Here is an 18,289-nt window from a genome sequence, read left to right as displayed (position 1 = left end):
TGCTTTTTCTGTCTTGTTTGCTGAAAACACGTCAGTCTTTGTCACATTTGTGTTTTAGTTCAAGAGAAAAACTGAAAGACTGAACTGTCTGGAAATAACTAATGCTAGTTGGAGTGAGCGTCACCTAATTAGCCAATAGTATTGAATTATAACGTACAGTACAGGCCAAAAGTTTGGACACACCTTCTCATTCAATGTGTTTTCTTTATTTTCATGACTATTTACATTGTAGATTCTCACTGAAGGCATCAAAACTATGAATGAACACATGTGGAGTTATGTACTTAACAAAAAAAGGTGAAATAACTGAAAACATGTTTTATATTCTAGTTTCTTCAAAATAGCCACCCTTTGCTCTGATTACTGCTTTGCACACTCTTGGCATTCTCTCCATGAGCTTCAAGAGGTAGTCACCTGAAATGGTTTCCACTTCACAGGTGTGCCTTATCAGGGTTAATTAGTGGAATTTCTTGCTTTATCAATGGGGTTGGGACCATCAGTTGTGTTGTGCAGAAGTCAGGTTAATACACAGCCGACAGCCCTATTGGACAACTGTTAAAATTCATATTATGGCAAGAACCAATCAGCTAACTAAAGAAAAACCAGTGGCCATCATTACTTTAAGAAATGAAGGTCAGTCAGTCCGGAAAATTGCAAAAACTTTAAATGTGTCCCCAAGTGGAGTCGCAAAAACCATCAAGCGCTACAACGAAACTGGCACACATGAGGACCGACCCAGGAAAGGAAGACCAAGAGTCACCTCTGCTTCTGAGGATAAGTTCATCCGAGTCACCAGCCTCAGAAATCGCAAGTTAACAGCAGCTCAGATCAGAGACCAGATGAATGCCACACAGAGTTCTAGCAGCAGACCCATCTTTAGAACAACTGTTAAGAGGAGACTGCGCCAATCAGGCCTTCATGGTCAAATAGCTGCTAGGAAACCACTGCTAAGGAGAGGCAACAAGCAGAAGAGATTTGTTTGGGCCAAGAAACACAAGGAATGGACATTAGACCAGTGGAAATCTGTGCTTTGGTCTGATGAGACCAAATTTGAGATCTTTGGTTCCAACCGCCGTGTCTTTGTGAGACGCAGAAAAGGTGAACGGATGGATTCCACATGCCTGGTTCCCACTGTGAAGCATGGAGGAGGAGGTGTGATGGTGTGGGGGTGTTTTGCTGGTGACACTGTTGGGGATTTATTCAAAATTGAAGGCACACTGAACCAGCATGGCTACCACAGCATCCTGCAGCGACATGCCATCCCATCCGGTTTGCGTTTAGTTGGACGATCATTTATTTTTCAACAGGACAATGACCCCAAACACACCTCCAGGCTGTGTAAGGGCTATTTGACCAAGAAGGAGAGTGATGGAGTGCTGCGGCAGATGACCTGGCCTCCACAGTCACCGGACCTGAACCCAATCGAGATGGTTTGGGGTGAGCTGGACCGCAGAGTGAAGGCAAAGGGGCCAACAAGTGCTAAACACCTCTGGGAACTCCTTCAAGACTGTTGGAAAACCATTTCAGGTGACTACCTCTTGAAGCTCATGGAGAGAATGCCAAGAGTGTGCAAAGCAGTAATCAGAGCAAAGGGTGGCTATTTTGAAGAAACTAGAATATAAAACATGTTTTCAGTTATTTCACCTTTTTTTGTTAAGTACATAACTCCACATGTGTTCATTCATAGTTTTGATGCCTTCAGTGAGAATCTACAATGTAAATAGTCATGAAAATAAAGAAAACACATTGAATGAGAAGGTGTGTCCAAACTTTTGGCCTGTACTGTATATGATATCGCTTCATTAAACTCAGGAAATTATGTCCCCTAACTGTAGCTGTCACCTTTACAGTCAGGAAAACACAGACTTAAGCTTTGTCATGATGTTATGAGAACCGTAATCCAGGTGTTCCTTGTGGTTGCACCTTTGATGGCAATAGGAAAGTAACCTGTCATCAGAATTTCTGAAAAAATGTTAATGCCTTGAACAAAAATTTAACCCCAACACTCCCATTTTTCATGAGTTCAAAAAAAGACCTGAAACTTTTTCTGTGCACACAAGAGCGTAACTAAAACTCTCAATATTTGGTCACAAATGTGTTGAAATCCATGTTTGTTAGCACTTCTACTTTTCCAAGATGATCTATCCACCTTACAGGTGTAGTATATGAAGATATTGGTTAAACAGCCTCGTTACTACACAGGTGTGCCTTGGGATGGTCACAATAAATGGCCACTTTAAAATTTGCAGTTTTAACACAACACATTGCCACAGATGTTGCTAGTTTTGAGAGAATGTGTGACATTGGCGTGGTGACTACAGGAATGTCCACCAGAGCTGTTGCCTGTGAACTGAATGTTCATTTTACTACCATAAATACATCTCAGATGTAATTTTTGGAATTTGGCAGTACATCCAACCAGCCACACAGCCAACAGAGCATGTGTAACCAAGTTAGCCCAGGACCGCCACATCCAATGTCTTCACCTGCAACATCATCTGAGACCAGCCACCCAACTGCTGATGCAACAGTTGGTTTGCACAACAACAACAAGACTTTTTGTGCAGACTCTTAAAAATTGTCTCAGTAAAGCTCATGTGCATGCTCGTCATCCTCAGCAGGGTCTTGACATTACTGCAGTCCGTCATCTGTACTGACTTAATCGGGCAGATGCTCACCTCCAATAAGGTTTGGATCTTTGAAGAAGGGTTCTCGTCACGGATGAATCCATGGTGACCCAAAAATGTATTCCTGTAGCCCTAGTCAATGTAAAATCCATAGATCAATAATACTAGTCCATACCCATTGGTAGCTTTGTCACCTTCTACCTATGCCAATCCTCAGTGCCTATGTGCAGTTTCACATAGATTGTCACACTGGTCCACAGGGGGAGCCACAGTGATCGGTCACATTTTAGCCATTTTTAAGCATTTTTCTGTTGTTATAGCGCCACCCAGTTGCCAATTAGAGTTAAATTTCTCCAGTCACCTTGAGGCGTCGTGTTCTACATATCTACCAAGTTTAGTAAAAATCCATATGGCGGTTAGGTCTAGATAAGAAATGAGCTCTCTAGCGCCCCCATTTTGTTTGATGGGGTCAATAATGGAGGGGTCCCCTCAGATTATGTGTGGTCATATGCCTACAAAGTTGCGTGGTGATGGGTGAAACCCTTGAGATGTTATACACCTTTATGTGATGAGCCACGCCCTCCGCAATATTCATTGCCTTATAGAAGCTCAGTTTTAGTAAGTTTTCCAACTTTTGCCAAGAGGGAACTTTAGATATTGGTCCCTAGATTATGTTCACCCAGTTTCATGCAGATCGCTCAAACTTCCTAGGAAGAGATCCATTTGAAGTGTTTTTCAAAAAATTCAAAATGGTGGAAAATCTATATAAGCGGAAGTTATGGGTTCTTGAGGCAAATGTGTTCCTCATGAGGAGAGGCATCTCTGTGCAAAGTTTCATGTCTCTACGACATACGGGGCATGAGATATGTCCATTCAAAGTTTGCAATTTCAATGGGTTGCTATAGCGCCCCCCTTTGGCCAATTGATGTAATATTGCTTAATTGGCATCCTCCCATGACCCTCTACCACTGTGCCAAATTTCACATGGATTGACCAAGTCAGTGAGGGGAAAAATGTGGAACAGACACACAGAGTTTTCGTCATTATATAGTAACATACAATGACTATATCATGAACATCGTTTTTTAAGCCACCAACATGAGACTGGCCTCTGTGTTTCGGTTCTTTCGCTCTCTCTCCAGTGGATTTCTCCTTTTTGCAGGCACACACACACGAAGAAAGACTCACAAACATGATAGGTCACACACACCCCTCTGCCCATCCAGATCACTCTGTCATGAGCGATGATGTGAGCAGACGAGGTGTGTTATAGCGTGTATCGCAATATAGCCTAAAAATATTGCAACATTATTGCCCATTCCTAAGTCAGATATTCCCATTGAACAGCCAAATTCAATTCAATGTACGTAATTCGGAGTTGGTACAAACCCACTGCTACTACAGCTGTGTTTTAAATACATCAACTAAAAAATCTCAGACAGAGAAGGATCTGAAAATTTTCTGAACACTTCATAGAATACAATTTTCTACTTGTGTGTGTGCACTTTGTGTTTTTACGGCGGTGCCCCGACTGACGCTCACAAATGACCCAAACTCAGCCGCTAGGATCCCCCGGCTACAACAGTTCTTTGTCACTGGCCCCTGAGCAGCTCAACTGGGCCTTGTTAAAAGAAGTTTAACAAGGTCATAGTGTTTTTTACCTTCTAACCTTAGATTGTCCCACCTAATCTCTGGATTCAACCCAGAAAATATCTGTTCACAAGCCTTTCCCTTCATCCCAAGGCTATCGTTAGCTGTTGTTTTCCCTTTACTTCACACAGCAAAGCCTGACTTTTGTGTTAATTTGAGTGTATGTGTTATGTGTTGAGGGATTTGTATCTGAAATTAAACTTGCAGGGGGATAAACATGAGAGAAAAAAACAGAATCTGACCTGGTTAAGTATTATCTGGAGTACTTGGTGCAGTGTAAACAGTCAGTGACTTCCAGTTGAACTGCAATGATTTTAATGCCGAGAAGGTTGTGGGAAACCGGTGCCAACACAGTATCCCTGCAGGCCCCTCTGGCCTGGTGCTCTGCTGTCTGTCTGGGTCGGTGCCCACGTCTACCATCTGCTAACCCTGCCTCATTAAAACAAAGCCCAACCCTGGCCTCCATGAACCTCAGCCTGCGCCGCTAACGCTGCTGCTAAGATTTGTTTTCTCCTGTTGTGTTATATTACACTCAGATCTGCTCTTCTGTCTTCTATTATTTATTCCTGACCCAATTTCTCTTTTTTTGTTTTATTGTGTCCCATACTTTTGCATCCTGTTATGTTCTGTTCTTTCCTGTTTTGTCCTGTTATTCCCTGTCCTGGTGTGTGTGCGTACTGCTCCTGACCTCTGTGGTCCTATCCCTGTATGTCTGGTCTCATCTGCCCTGTCCTGCTATGGCTCGTGATTGGCCTTTAGAGGGATAGTCCAGATCTTTTGAAGTCGGGTTGTATGAGGTACTTATCCAAAGTCAGTGTATTACTATTCTTGCATTACAAGACCTATCTCCACACTCCTGTGTCAATGCTAAAGAAAGGTCTTGGGTGACCAATTATCTTTTGGTTATCAGGGAAAAAACGCTTAGGCTTGTTTTTGTTTCTTTAAACTAATCACAGTCATCTTGGGCGACACTACGCCCAGGATAACGCAATGGTTCTCCTGTAAAAGTTGCATCGGGGTGAACTTGTTTTGGTGGAACATTTGCATGTGGGGAGGTGAAATGGACCTGCAAAAGGGTGGAATGGATCGGTACATAAGTGAAGTCAGCGTCACCGCCGCATGCTGCTGCCAGAGTTAAAAGACGTTGCAAATCAGCTTTGACCGGCTGTGTCAGAAAATGGATCAAGATTGGGCATGAGAGTTTGGACTTGTCTGAGGTGCGTTCACTAGTTGTATTTGTTGCAGATCTTTACAACAATTCACCGGCAGAACAAAGCAGACGTGCCTTACTGCACGATCTCACTCTGTATCAAAACTTTTGCAGTGTGTAAGTTGTTAGCTTGGAGGTTGTTGCTGTTCCCTGTAGTGAAGGGGGTTTGGAAGCGGTACGTGCAGAAAGTGGAAGGAAGGGAGAATCCTGGCCAAAATCAGTGGCCCATTGGCAGCTCTACATGGCTCATAGCCACAGTCTATATCCAGTGAGTTGAACAAGTGTATTTCATTTAGAAGATGGTGGTTAGCACAGCCCTTGCAGAAGCAGGCACAAGTACTGACACAGAAAATAAATAATGTACTGCTGTGGAGGGGTCAGCCACAAAATGTATTTGAGCCACCTAAACAAATCGATTTTATTTTTATTTGGCATTTCTGCTTTACTTGACAGAGGATAGAAAGAGAGACAACAAAGGGCAGTGGACAGGGAGGAGACTTTAACCCTCACTCCTGCTGTATGGCCTTAGTCTTAGAAGTACTCAATTCAGTTAACTGGCACTACTGAGGCACCCCTGAAAAATCTGTCAGTTTCAGAATATGCTATATTTTAATATTTATAGGGATTTTTATATTTTATATTTATAGGGATTTCCAACAGGAAACTGAAGCCATTACATCGCTCCCTTTAAAGCCAGACCCCATTGAGAAAAACAGTAATTTAACATCACTGAAGAAGGGAGCTGCTGGTCTACCACTGCCTCAGTTAGTTGGTTTTGTCTGTTATTGTGTGACTTTGGCACTTTAAAAAGTTAATTTGGATTCATCAAAGTCACACAGTAACATAGACAAACAAACTGATAAAGGCAGCTGCACACCAGCAGCTCCTGTGTTCGGCTAGCTGAAATTGACGCTTTTTCTCAATGGAGTCTGGTGGCTTTGATGAGAGCATAGATGGGGGACTGAAGTTGTTATTCGCTTCCCCAATGAAAGGGCTTTCTGTGGCAAGGTAAAGCGGTGGAAATATTCTCAATATATGCACACTTAAAAGGCAAACTGTTACTGATTCCCGTCCCTCATGAAGAGTGACGAACACAAAATTGCCCATTGTCTTTGGTTTTGATTATTGTAAAATTGGTCTTAAATTTTGTTCAGAGTAGCATTAAAAAATCTTAGGTCCAACTTGCCTTAAGCTGTTCTCCTCTTTCTTGTCATATTTTGTTTACTGTTGTGTCATGTGCATAACTATTTTCTGTCCTGTGGTATCATGTCATTCCCTCAGGCTGTAGCGCTCTGCTTTACTGGAAGTTTTTGTTTCCCAGTCGAATCACCTTGTGAAACTTTCTGCATAACCCCCTCCTCACTCTGCTCACCCCCTGTGGGATCAGACACGTCACACACAGATTCAAGGGAAGGCGATGACTTAATAAGTCAACTTAATCTTTGCCTGAGGTGACGAAATTAGATCCATCATTTGGATTAAATTTAACTCACTGGTTTTACTGTCGGTAGCATAAGATGACGTACTGCCTGCAGTAATTACAATCTGATAAAAGCTACAGAGTTATCAGAATATTTAATGTCTTAAGGAGTGTTGGAGGGGAGGATAGTCAACTCCATACCTGTCTTTAATATGTCTGTTTTATTAAATGAAACTTTATTGTGCTGAAATTGTCTTTCTGCAGGTCCTGACCCCGGAGGAGCTGACCAAAGCCCAGAGGTCCGTCGCTTTTGGCTGCATTAAATACGCCGACCTCTCCCACAACCGCATCAACGACTACGTCTTCTCGTTTGACAAGATGCTGGATGACCGGGGCAACACGGCAGCGTACCTCCTCTACGCCTTCACCCGCATCAGGTATGAGTTAAATATTCAACTTGTGAAACATTGATAAGTTCACATATGGTGATGCAGAAGAAAAGATGACTCTGGGTGTCTGGTAAGTGAGCTCGACTGCTCACTTTGGGAAAGTATCCTAGGAAGTTAAATTAAGTTCCTCCAACACGTTTCTCTCTCGCCTGTGTCCTCCTCTCCACTTTGCCCTGTTAGAGAACCTCCTACCAGTACCAGTATACTTTCATTACTCATATCTGATCAGCCTTTCTGGCCCTTGTGGGAGCTTGTGGCAAGGGATTAGTCTTTGGGGTCTTTCCAGTCAGCAAGACCCAATTTCTCCTCGCCCCTTATCCCCTGTATCGAGTGACCGTCTCCTGGCTGCAGAGTGCTGTGTTGATCCCCTTCCTCCCTAGCTTCCCTGGAGGTGTTAGTCTTGGGGTGGCACAGTGCCCGGCTAAGATTGATCTTCTCTTTTTTCAGCGTGGGGGGGGGGAGAGGCTGGGCAGTCTCGCCTGAGAGGATTCGATGTTCCTGCAGTCAGTCAATAGAGCACTCATTGGTGGCAGCTGCCCCCCACTGTGGGCGTTCAAGTGTCAGAGAAGACAGAAACACAGACGGACTTCAGCAGGGCTGTTCAGCTTGGAGCGTCTTAATAGAAAAAATGAAGAACAGAATGGCTGCCACTTGTAGCCACATGCTCAAATATAATTACACAATTAAGAAAACGTCTTAGTGTGAAGTATGGCGCTGGAGCCAGGAGACTATTAGGGTAGCGTAACTGTACTGTAATTTGTACAGAAACTGAAGTGTAAAAAAGACAGTTTGTGGTTTTATGGGGAGAAGCATGTTGGCTGCGTTTGGTGACCAGCGGCCAGACTCTGTGAATATGTCTTGTCTTGTTGCTAACTCCCTGTCACTTGCTGTAATTGTTCCTTTTAATGTTGATTAACCAAAGTATTTATGGAGATGCACAATGCAGCAGAGGAGAAAGTAGTGCATGTCCTATGAAGTCCTACTGACACTGGTAGGATCTGTACTTAGTACTGCAGCGTTTCCCTCAGAAATATATTCTAGGTGTGACGATACTTGATGGGAGGAGCAGGAGGGGTTGTGGGTCCGTGAACGCAGTGCAGTTTTACTTTTTTCCTCAGCAGCAGTTCGAGCTTGAGTCACAGGATGAAGACTTAAGGAACAAATTGTTTGATCATCTCACTCAAGACATCATTTCTGATCAGTTTGTGGTCGGATCGATCAGAGCTGATTGGATCCGATCGATGGATTAGAGGAGCAGCTGCTGCAAGTGAAAGCAAACTGTAACCCGCTGTTCCTGCTTCATTAATAATAATAGTGCCATAGAGATTCATAACCATGGGACCACTTGTTGAAATGTAGTCTATAAGCTCTTTAAACTTACTGGAATGTAATATGTGACATCTCTACTAACAGTGTTATTAATTTCCTGTAGGTCCATCGCTCGTCTGGCCAACATCGATGAGGCTACACTGAGGAAAGCAGCAGAGACCACCGAGATCCTCCTGGACCACGAGAAGGAGTGGAAGCTGGGGAAATGCATCCTCCGCTTCCCAGAGATCCTGCAGAAGATCCAGGACGACCTGCTGCTCCACACGCTCTGCGACTACCTGTACGAGCTCGCCACCACCTTCACAGAGTTCTACGACAGCTGCTACTGCGTGGAGAAGGACAGACAGACAGGTACGCTGGGGTGAAGATAAGATATGTTAGGAAACACTAGGTGGGTCAGAGGTCAGGGTCAGCCTCTAACAGCTCAGAGGACCTGGAAGAGATTGAGTGTCTTGTTTAAGGGCACTTAGATTACTTCACCAGTTTAACATTACGCTCTAGTAACATTGTCGGACTTCGGGTGGTTGTTGAAAAAGGATCAAATTTAATGCAGCAGAACCAGAGATATTGTTCCTTTTATTCCACTTATTAATCGTCCTTGTCAAAACCTGGCATCCACAATATCCACAATGCAAGTCGACCGCCAATAGTTAGGTCTGAGATTCGGGTGCGGTATGCTAGTAAGCGGCTAATGTAACCTGGAGCCTGCAGCAGAGATGAGCAGTGCAGTACTACATGCAGTAGTACGCCACAACGCATGTAAAAAGACGACAGTGTGTAAAATGGCCACTCTTCCCCTTCGAGCCCTGTGCATGTGTGCAAATGCTTTGATCAGGTTATACTGTAGCTTGCCTGTTTTTTCACTGGGATCAATAACTGTAATGTAATTAAAGCTGCAAGCAGCATTGGGCGGGACCTTGGACTCACGCCGTTCCAGCCTCCAGCTCATGTAGACAGTTATAGACAAAAGTTTTAGACGATTTTAGACCCCTCTCCACTCTAGCTCACAGCTGACAATTTCTCCACATTTGCTCATGTTACTTTCAGAGGCACTACCTCACTTCCTGTAGGATTTAGGTCAGGGGTGTCAGTGCATGATTTGTAGGTCTTGATGAGACGAACAAGCCAGTTTTGGTTTGATATTTCTACGACATTCCTACGGGCCGCAGTGGCCATTTTAGTGTGTCTAGGTGGCGCTAGAGAGCCCATTTTGGCACTTTTGGGGTTAATTTTTTCATTTTATCAAATTTGTCACCAGTCCTGACATGCATTCCAGTTTTGGTGATTTTTGAGCATGTTTAGGGGGGCAAATTTTGTTTTTTTGCGCACCAATGGGGCCCCATGTCTTGCAGTAGGTGCCCTTTTTTCCTTTTTGCCCCTGCCCTTCAAAAATCCCGAGTCCGTCACTGAGAGTGAGAGACAAGTTGGAGAGCAGGCAGATGGAGATGGTTTTACAATGTCTCGAACTCCTCCCTTTTATTCCCAAACCGTGGGTTCAGTCGTCTTCGGCAGAGGTCCCTAATTACTTGTAGAATGTAATCCCTTACTGCTAAAAACAGTCACATTACGCTATCACTGACAATGACACAGTCACTCAAGGTCAAAAGTGCAAAAAGAAAACAAAGGAGCAGAGGTTCCTCAGAGTTCTGCTCGCAATGGGAGTCGGCCAATTAATAGGAGGTTTCATTCGGAGAGGGTTTCCACTAAAAGCCATCTGAACACTGTTGGCCCTCCACTTGTTCCTGTTAGCATTTTATCCCTGCGGTGTGCTGAAGTGCACTTCAGGCTTAGAGCTGCTTAATTATGCTAATTCTCAGTTAGCTCTGTGGCAGTAACCTCAGCTGGAGGTTATTATTTTATATCATTTGTCTTTGTTATAAAATATACAGTTCAGTCTGATGGAGAGCGTGTCTGTGTGAACGGAGACTAAGATCATCAGACAGTCATCACTGAAGTCAGCTGAATTTGTTGGATTGACATACTGTTCGTGTTTTTATCTTTTAAAGGGTAAAAAAAGAACAAAAACATCCAACAGAGTGGCAAAGGCCAACGTTAGCACACAATTAACAACATGGCAAAATAAACCAGAGAGGCTCAACTGTAGTTTGATCTTTCTCACTCCGGTTGATGTGTCTTTGCCAGGCAGATATGTACTTTATGTCCACATACAGTACAGGCCAAAAGTTTGGACACACCTTCTCATTCAATGCGTTTTCTTTATTTTCATGACTATTTACATTGTAGATTCTCACTGAAGGCATCAAAACTATGAATGAACACATGTGGAGTTATGTACTTAACAAAAAAAGGTGAAATAACTGAAAACATGTTTTATATTCTAGTTTCTTCAAAATAGCCACCCTTTGCTCTGATTACTGCTTTGCACACTCTTGGCATTCTCTCCATGAGCTTCAAGAGCTAGTCACCTGAAATGGTTTCCACTTCACAGGTGTGCCTTATCAGGGTTAATTAGTGGAATTTCTTGCTTTATCAATGGGGTTGGGACCATCAGTTGTGTTGTGCAGAAGTCAGGTTAATACACAGCCGACAGCCCTATTGGACAACTGTTAAAATTCATATTATGGCAAGAACCAATCAGCTAACTAAAGAAAAACCAGTGGCCATCATTACTTTAAGAAATGAAGGTCAGTCAGTCCGGAAAATTGCAAAAACTTTAAATGTGTCCCCAAGTGGAGTCGCAAAAACCATCAAGCGCTACAACGAAACTGGCACACATGAGGACCGACCCAGGAAAGGAAGACCAAGAGTCACCTCTGCTTCTGAGGATAAGTTCATCCGAGTCACCAGCCTCAGAAATGGCAAGTTAACAGCAGCTCAGATCAGAGACCAGATGAATGCCACACACAGTTCTAGCAGCAGACCCATCTCTAGAACAACTGTTAAGAGGAGACTGCGCCAATCAGGCCTTCATGGTCAAATAGCTGCTAGGAAACCACTGCTAAGGAGAGGCAACAAGCAGAAGAGATTTGTTTGGGCCAAGAAACACAAGGAATGGACATTAGACCAGTGGAAATCTGTGCTTTGGTCTGATGAGTCCAAATTTGAGATCTTTGGTTCCAACCGCCGTGTCTTTGTGAGACGCAGAAAAGGTGAACGGATGGATTCCACATGCCTGGTTCCCACTGTGAAGCATGGAGGAGGAGGTGTGATGGTGTGGGGGTGTTTTGCTGGTGACACTGTTGGGGATTTATTCAAAATTGAAGGCACACTGAACCAGCATGGCTACCACAGCATCCTGCAGTGACATGCCATCCCATCCGGTTTGCGTTTAGTTGGACGGTCATTTATTTTTCAACAGGACAATGACCCCAAACACACCTCCAGGCTGTGTAAGGGCTATTTGACCAAGAAGGAGAGTGATGGAGTGCTGCGGCAGATGACCTGGCCTCCACAGTCACCGGACCTGAACCCAATCGAGATGGTTTGGGGTGAGCTGGACCGCAGAGTGAAGGCAAAGGGGCCAACAAGTGCTAAACACCTCTGGGAACTCCTTCAAGACTGTTGGAAAACCATTTCAGGTGACTACCTCTTGAAGCTCATGGAGAGAATGCCAAGAGTGTGCAAAGCAGTAATCAGAGCAAAGGGTGGCTATTTTGAAGAAACTAGAATATAAAACATGTTTTCAGTTATTTCACCTTTTTTTGTTAAGTACATAACTCCACATGTGTTCATTCATAGTTTTGATGCCTTCAGTGAGAATCTACAATGTAAATAGTCATGAAAATAAAGAAAACGCATTGAATGAGAAGGTGTGTCCAAACTTTTGGCCTGTACTGTATGTTCAGCCACATATGGTTTGTGCTAATTTCACTTGAAATATACTTGGAAATGTGCACAGCTGAAGCACAATACCACGTGATAAAGACCTTCAGGGGGATCCTGTCACGTTTCCTGATCCTGAGGCCGTGTCTTGTCTTGTGCTCACAAGTTATTAGCTTTCATGCACAAGATGGATCTAGAGAGCGCTCGAGATAACAACTTTTGAGCAGGAGACAGTAGGTGATCATTAGATTTAGGGAGAGACTGACCTGGTTTGTTTCAGTATACAAAACAGTGTTGACTCCCTAACGTCACCTTTAAAGCAGTCCTTCACTCTGAATATGTGTCCAGTCCTTGGTTGTTTATATTCCTTTAGTCCTTAAAAGTCCACCGATAAAAAGATTTAAAAGTGTTTTTCATAAAAAGTTATCAAAGTTGTTGTCATGTGAAGTCCATTGATAACTATGTTTGGTAATTGGGTTCGTCAAATGACCAAAATGTGTCCGTTTCTCCTCCTCATTCCCCGTCAAATTTGCCTACCGGCAGAAGATATAAATCTAATCTTTTTGGACTTCCAGGTGTCCGTAGATTAGTTTGATCAAATTCTTTTGCAGCAAGCCTGCGGCCAGTTAGTTCTCCAACAGAGGCTGTAAACAGCGAGGAAAATCATATTGTCCTTAGTGATATTTCAACAGCCAGAAGAGTTAGCATTCTGCAGTGTGGAGAATTATTTGACAGCGTATACACGAGGGGCATCAAATACAGACAGTATGTTGATAAAGTGATATTTATTTCCAGTTAACCTCACAAATCTGTGATGGTACACTTGGTACGCTTTTATCAGGTAATCCAGCAGTGGTCATGAAATCAGCTGAATCTATTTTTGTTCTTTGATGGATAATTCAGCTGAGATATTCTGAATTCATCAGTGCTGTAAACTGCATTTTTCCTGAGTTAATGGGTTGTTTTGATTGGCTGATGAGCCGATTAAATACGCACCATCAAAATGTGCTTTAAAAAATTAATTACTTCCAAAACATTGAAGTGAGAGGCGCATTTTTTTATTTTACTTTAAGTGGTTCTTGGTGACATAAACGTCCTCTAGAGTGCCTGTCAGAGCCAGTTTTAGTGTTACAAAATGTTGTGTGATTTACTCTTAGGACAAGACCTTAGTCCTGCCTGACGAACTGGACCACTAGGAGCTACTTTACACCTTAGGATGGTGTGTGAATACAGCCCCTGATGAAATGAATTAATATGTTAAAAAGAGAAAATATTCTGACTTTGAGACATCAATTAAAAACTAATATTTTCTTCCAAAATGCAAGAACACATTTTTAATAGAAACGTTTGTTTGTCCTCTTTTATCTTTTCAAAACTTCACTTCAACATCAGCAGCACTCTGTCCGCCTCTGACATACTCTGATGCGTCTGCTTGTTTGTGAAAATTACAAACTAATTTTGCTGTCTGTCAATGATCATCGATGTTTGCGCCCCTTTAACGACCTGTCTGTTTAATTCACTCTCTGCTGCTCATTACGGACATAATTTCTATTGGATTTCTGCTCTGTGTAGCAATTTGGCCTGATGGGCTGGACGGTCATGGATGTTGCGTGTGGATGCAGATGTCCAGGTCATTGATTTTCATTCGATGCGGCGGTGTCGGCCGCCGCCGTGTTGGTGGTAGCATCATTAAATGTGTCCTCTGACCTTTTGTTGTTTGTTGTTACCGTTCAGTGCTTCACCTCTGACTGTTTCTCTCACCTCTTCAATCTGCCCGACTTCTCAACATGTGTTAATATTCTCACTTCCTCTCTTTTTATCCCCTTCACCTCATCTCTTGAGTCTTTCTTTGCCCTTTTGAACTCACCGATTGAATCCATTATCTATTATATATGTTATTTGACTACAGTATCACTCTCATAATCTTCCTGACGTACACGAGGTGTCGCAAATGGAAATGATCGTCAGTTTTATCCCCTGTAGTGTCATAATGAAAGACAGACAGATAAATCTGAGTGGTCGTGAGATGAGTTACAGAGCAGGAGAGAAAAAAAAATCTGCTAAAAAAAAAAAAAGTAATTTCACAGCCTTTTCTCCAGTCATAGCTTTTTTGTGAAATAATTGAGCCTCAGATAGATATTGAAACATCTCATGGATGGTTCTAACATGTTTGACACTGATGGGTTGCAAGGGGTTAAAACCACTGATTTAATCTTAACATGTTTTATATTCATATATTTATTTTATGCAAAATCTTAATCCATAAAGTAAGCAGTAGCTCTGTAGATCTGTCAGAGAACCACCATAATATTCACCTGTGAAATCTCTGTCTCTCTCTCCAGGTGAGGTGGTAAAGGTCAACATGTGGAGGATGCTGCTCTGCGAAGCCACGGCCGCCATCATGGCCAAGTGCTTTGACATCCTGGGCATCAACCCCGTCGGCAAGATGTGATGTCACAGTGATCCACCCTGCCTCTGCCTTGTTTTTTTCTCCCTTGTGCATCCAAGTTCACCCGAGTCCAGACCAGGAACAGGTGAAGTGACAACATGTCAGTAAACAGTAAAGATAAAAATCGTGAGTCCCTTTCACTCACGTCGAAGCCAAAACTCACTGGACTTTAAGAATATATTTCCACAAAGGTATTATATCCATCCTGGGAGGAAAGATACTAATGGAAAGTCCATTAATGAACATCTCATGTAAAGGATCTTTTTTATTAAAGAACCAATATGAAACCAAAATACTACACAGTCTGCTGTCAATTATTTTTAAGTTGTGGAGACCTCAGTCTAAAGCCAGGATACATATTTTACTATTGTGATGGCTGAAATTTGATCCATAAACAAAAAGATGTCAGTTAGGAATATCAAAATAAAAACAGTGAATCACTTCCTCCTGAGCGAGACTACATCACTCTCACTGCTGACATATGATCCAATAATGGTCGCACCAAAAAATAATACGACCTTGTGGTTTATTCAGAAATGTTTTCACCTGTCAGAGAGCTGCTCTTCTTCTTCTCAGGAGTGACAGAATCATCACTGCCTGAAGGGCTAGGAATTATAAATGTTGTGCACTCTCCTTTAGAGGGTACAAGAGTGGAGATGTTAGGAGGCTGTGTGGAATGGATGAATCAGTAAAAACGTAACGGAATCTGTGTCCCATGGTGTGTCATTATCATCACCACAGGAGAAAAACTTCAACTTTAGTTGTTCATACAGTGCCTTTCGTGCAAAATTACAAAGACAATACTACAGTACAAGAAAAATATAGCAATACAATGGATAAAAGGAAACATAAGGAAACTAGAAAAGCACTCAGAGAGTGCAGACCTCCGCCAAGTAGGTGATATTCCCTCCCCGTCTGCTTCAGATTTTGCAGCCTGCATCACTATTAGGTTATTTGCATCACTATCATTATTAGGTTATATATGCCTTCACCATGGAGACACTGTGGTGTATTTATTTCACTTTTATTTTGGACCAACACAGAATATAATATGTTTTTTGTGTTTTTCACTTTCTTTTTTCCAACACAGAACATTAATTTCAACTTTAGAATTACAACAATATTTAGCAAGTAGAACCAGACGTGCTTTCCGGCCACCAGATGGCGCTATTTTCACTGTCCCAATTGCTGCTGAGGCATTTTATCATCTGTTCCTTGTCCCATGTCTCCCCTTGTCTCAAAATCTGTTCATAACTTTTTGAGTTATTTTGCAGACAAACAAACAAACAGACAAACAAACTAACAACAAACAAAAAATAAAATAAATTGGTGTATTAAGACAGATGGAGAATGTGAGGTGCATGTATTGCTGCTCTTTATGTCCACAGCCTCCAGCTAACCCTTATTTTCAATAGTAATCATTTTCTGTAATAATCAGTTAACCATTTAGTCTATTAAAAGTAGGAATATACTGAAATTTCCCATTACACTTTCCTAAAGAGGATACCATCATTTGTCTTCGTCTAAAACTTGAAAATATTCAGTTTATCAACAGACAAATAAAAGCTAAACTGTAAAGTGTTGGCATTTTGCTTGAAAAATTACTCAAACAATTAATCGATTATTAAAATAGCTGGTTAATCAAGCAATCGTTTTAGTACTGTTGATGTAAATTGATAGCTTGGATTTGTTGGTGATTTAATTGGATCCTAATTTACTCTCTCAAAATGAAGATATGCTTTTGAAAGTCTCAGCAAGGTGCATCACCTGCAGCAGCTCTTAGTGACTCAGGAGTCTTCCTCTAACTTCTGTCAGACGTAGGCTTCATCCACGCTAATATGTTCTTGTTTTAAAAAGCAAAAGCTATTGTAACATTTATGTCTAGCATCCACACTTGTTGAGACAATGACACCCGACTTTGTGTCCCAATTCTTTGTTTTTTTTAGTCACAACAAGTCGAGCCAGATCGTTATATCTAGGCCTATATACATTTTGTGATTTTAATCTTGTGTGGGTACTCCTTTCTCATCGGTAGGCGTGGGATGAGCGGCGCCTTAATGAACTTTTCCAATGTTATTCGTTTTTGCTGGTGTGGAAGTCAGAGAAATATCGCAATGTAGCAAAGGAAGACATGTTGCAGGGTTGTAAAAGAAGTGACTGAAACATTTGCACTTTTTGCGCTCTGTCTGTGCAGCCCTGCAACATGTAAAATTTTTGAAATCCAGACTTCAGCTTGAATCTTTTTTTTTTGTTCTGTGTGTGAGTCTTTCTTTCCTACATCACTCCCTTCTCATTGCCATGGCTTCCTCTGGTAATTGATAATGCTCCCAGTTACACTCAAATGTGTTGCTGTATTTGCTTTGTACAACTCTTAATCTGTTTTTTTGTTGCCTTGATTACCTTATACTTTCAGTAACAGTTCCACCTCTTCTTCAGTCTAAGCAAAGAGATCTCTGGTCTCACTGTAACTAAGCAACCAACTGCATAGTAATCTGCTTTCTGTTTACACCAGCATGCGTGTGCAGTGTATGTGAACACTCATGTAATATGAGTTTTCAGGCGTGTTTGTAGGGCCAGAGATTATTTCTTGTGCAAATGGAGTTTCTCCCAACCTGGCCAGTTAGAAGTTACTTTGTCCTGAGTAGTTTTTACAAATTGATTTATGCATCTTGTATTCTGGCGGGTTCTTTTTAAATCATGTCCAAACCTTTGGGCCTGCGAATGAATGAAAGCAACACACACTGCGCCAGGGTTCACCGGGATCGTCTCAGTTTCTACAAACAACTCCAGTCATCAGAGCGAGTTTGTGAGATGCTTTAATCACATAAAAATTCTACACATTGGAGCTTGGAGCATCAGTGAGAGAGAATAGCTTTGCATGCATTTCAACTCTTAATTGCTTTCCGCAGCGTCCGCCCCTCCGCGCCGCAGACGTTGACATATAGAAAGTCGCATTAGACTTGAAGCTGCTTTTTAGATAACGACAATTACAGCCTTTGCCTTCCATGACTTGTGCGAGTAAGTGGGCTTTGTTTGCAGAAACTCAAAGCGCAAGGCAAACAAACCCATTTGATGTGGTTAATTATACATCACACACACTCCGAGGCAGCCTGCAAGCCTGTAATTGTTAAGTCTGCCTGTACCCACCAGACAGTTGTGCACTTCCATAGATATAAAAGTTGTATGACTCGGAGAATCGCCACAAGTCATACAATAGTTGTTAGAAGAGTTCTTAAGCCGTGCCCAGGGGAAGAAGCGTGCCTGTGACCCATCTTTGAAACTTATGAAATATCTACACTCCTCTCCTTTCTGGTAGTCTCTCATCATCCTGTACGTCCCAGGACTTTATGGCTCATCTCAGTACCTTCTCAG

At 42.3% G+C, this 18,289-nt stretch overlaps 1 protein-coding gene across 1 annotated transcript in view; it reads left to right on the top strand.

Moving 5' to 3' along the window:
- rars1 (arginyl-tRNA synthetase 1) overlaps positions 1-15,210 on the top strand; it is a 37,195-nt gene extending 21,985 nt beyond the window's left edge. The window contains exons 13-15 of the mRNA XM_033634577.2: positions 7,172-7,344; positions 8,789-9,036; positions 14,811-15,210. Of these exons, the coding sequence (XP_033490468.1) occupies positions 7,172-7,344; positions 8,789-9,036; positions 14,811-14,920 (531 nt within the window). The 3' untranslated portion in view covers positions 14,921-15,210. The remainder of the gene's footprint in view (positions 1-7,171; positions 7,345-8,788; positions 9,037-14,810) is intronic.
- The last annotated feature ends 3,079 nt before the right edge of the window (positions 15,211-18,289 follow it).

This window comes from Epinephelus lanceolatus, chromosome 11 (genome assembly GCF_041903045.1).
Source record: "Epinephelus lanceolatus isolate andai-2023 chromosome 11, ASM4190304v1, whole genome shotgun sequence".
In the NCBI taxonomy this organism is placed as follows: Eukaryota; Metazoa; Chordata; class Actinopteri; order Perciformes; family Serranidae; genus Epinephelus; species Epinephelus lanceolatus.
This window is presented reverse-complemented; position numbering and strand designations above follow the sequence as displayed.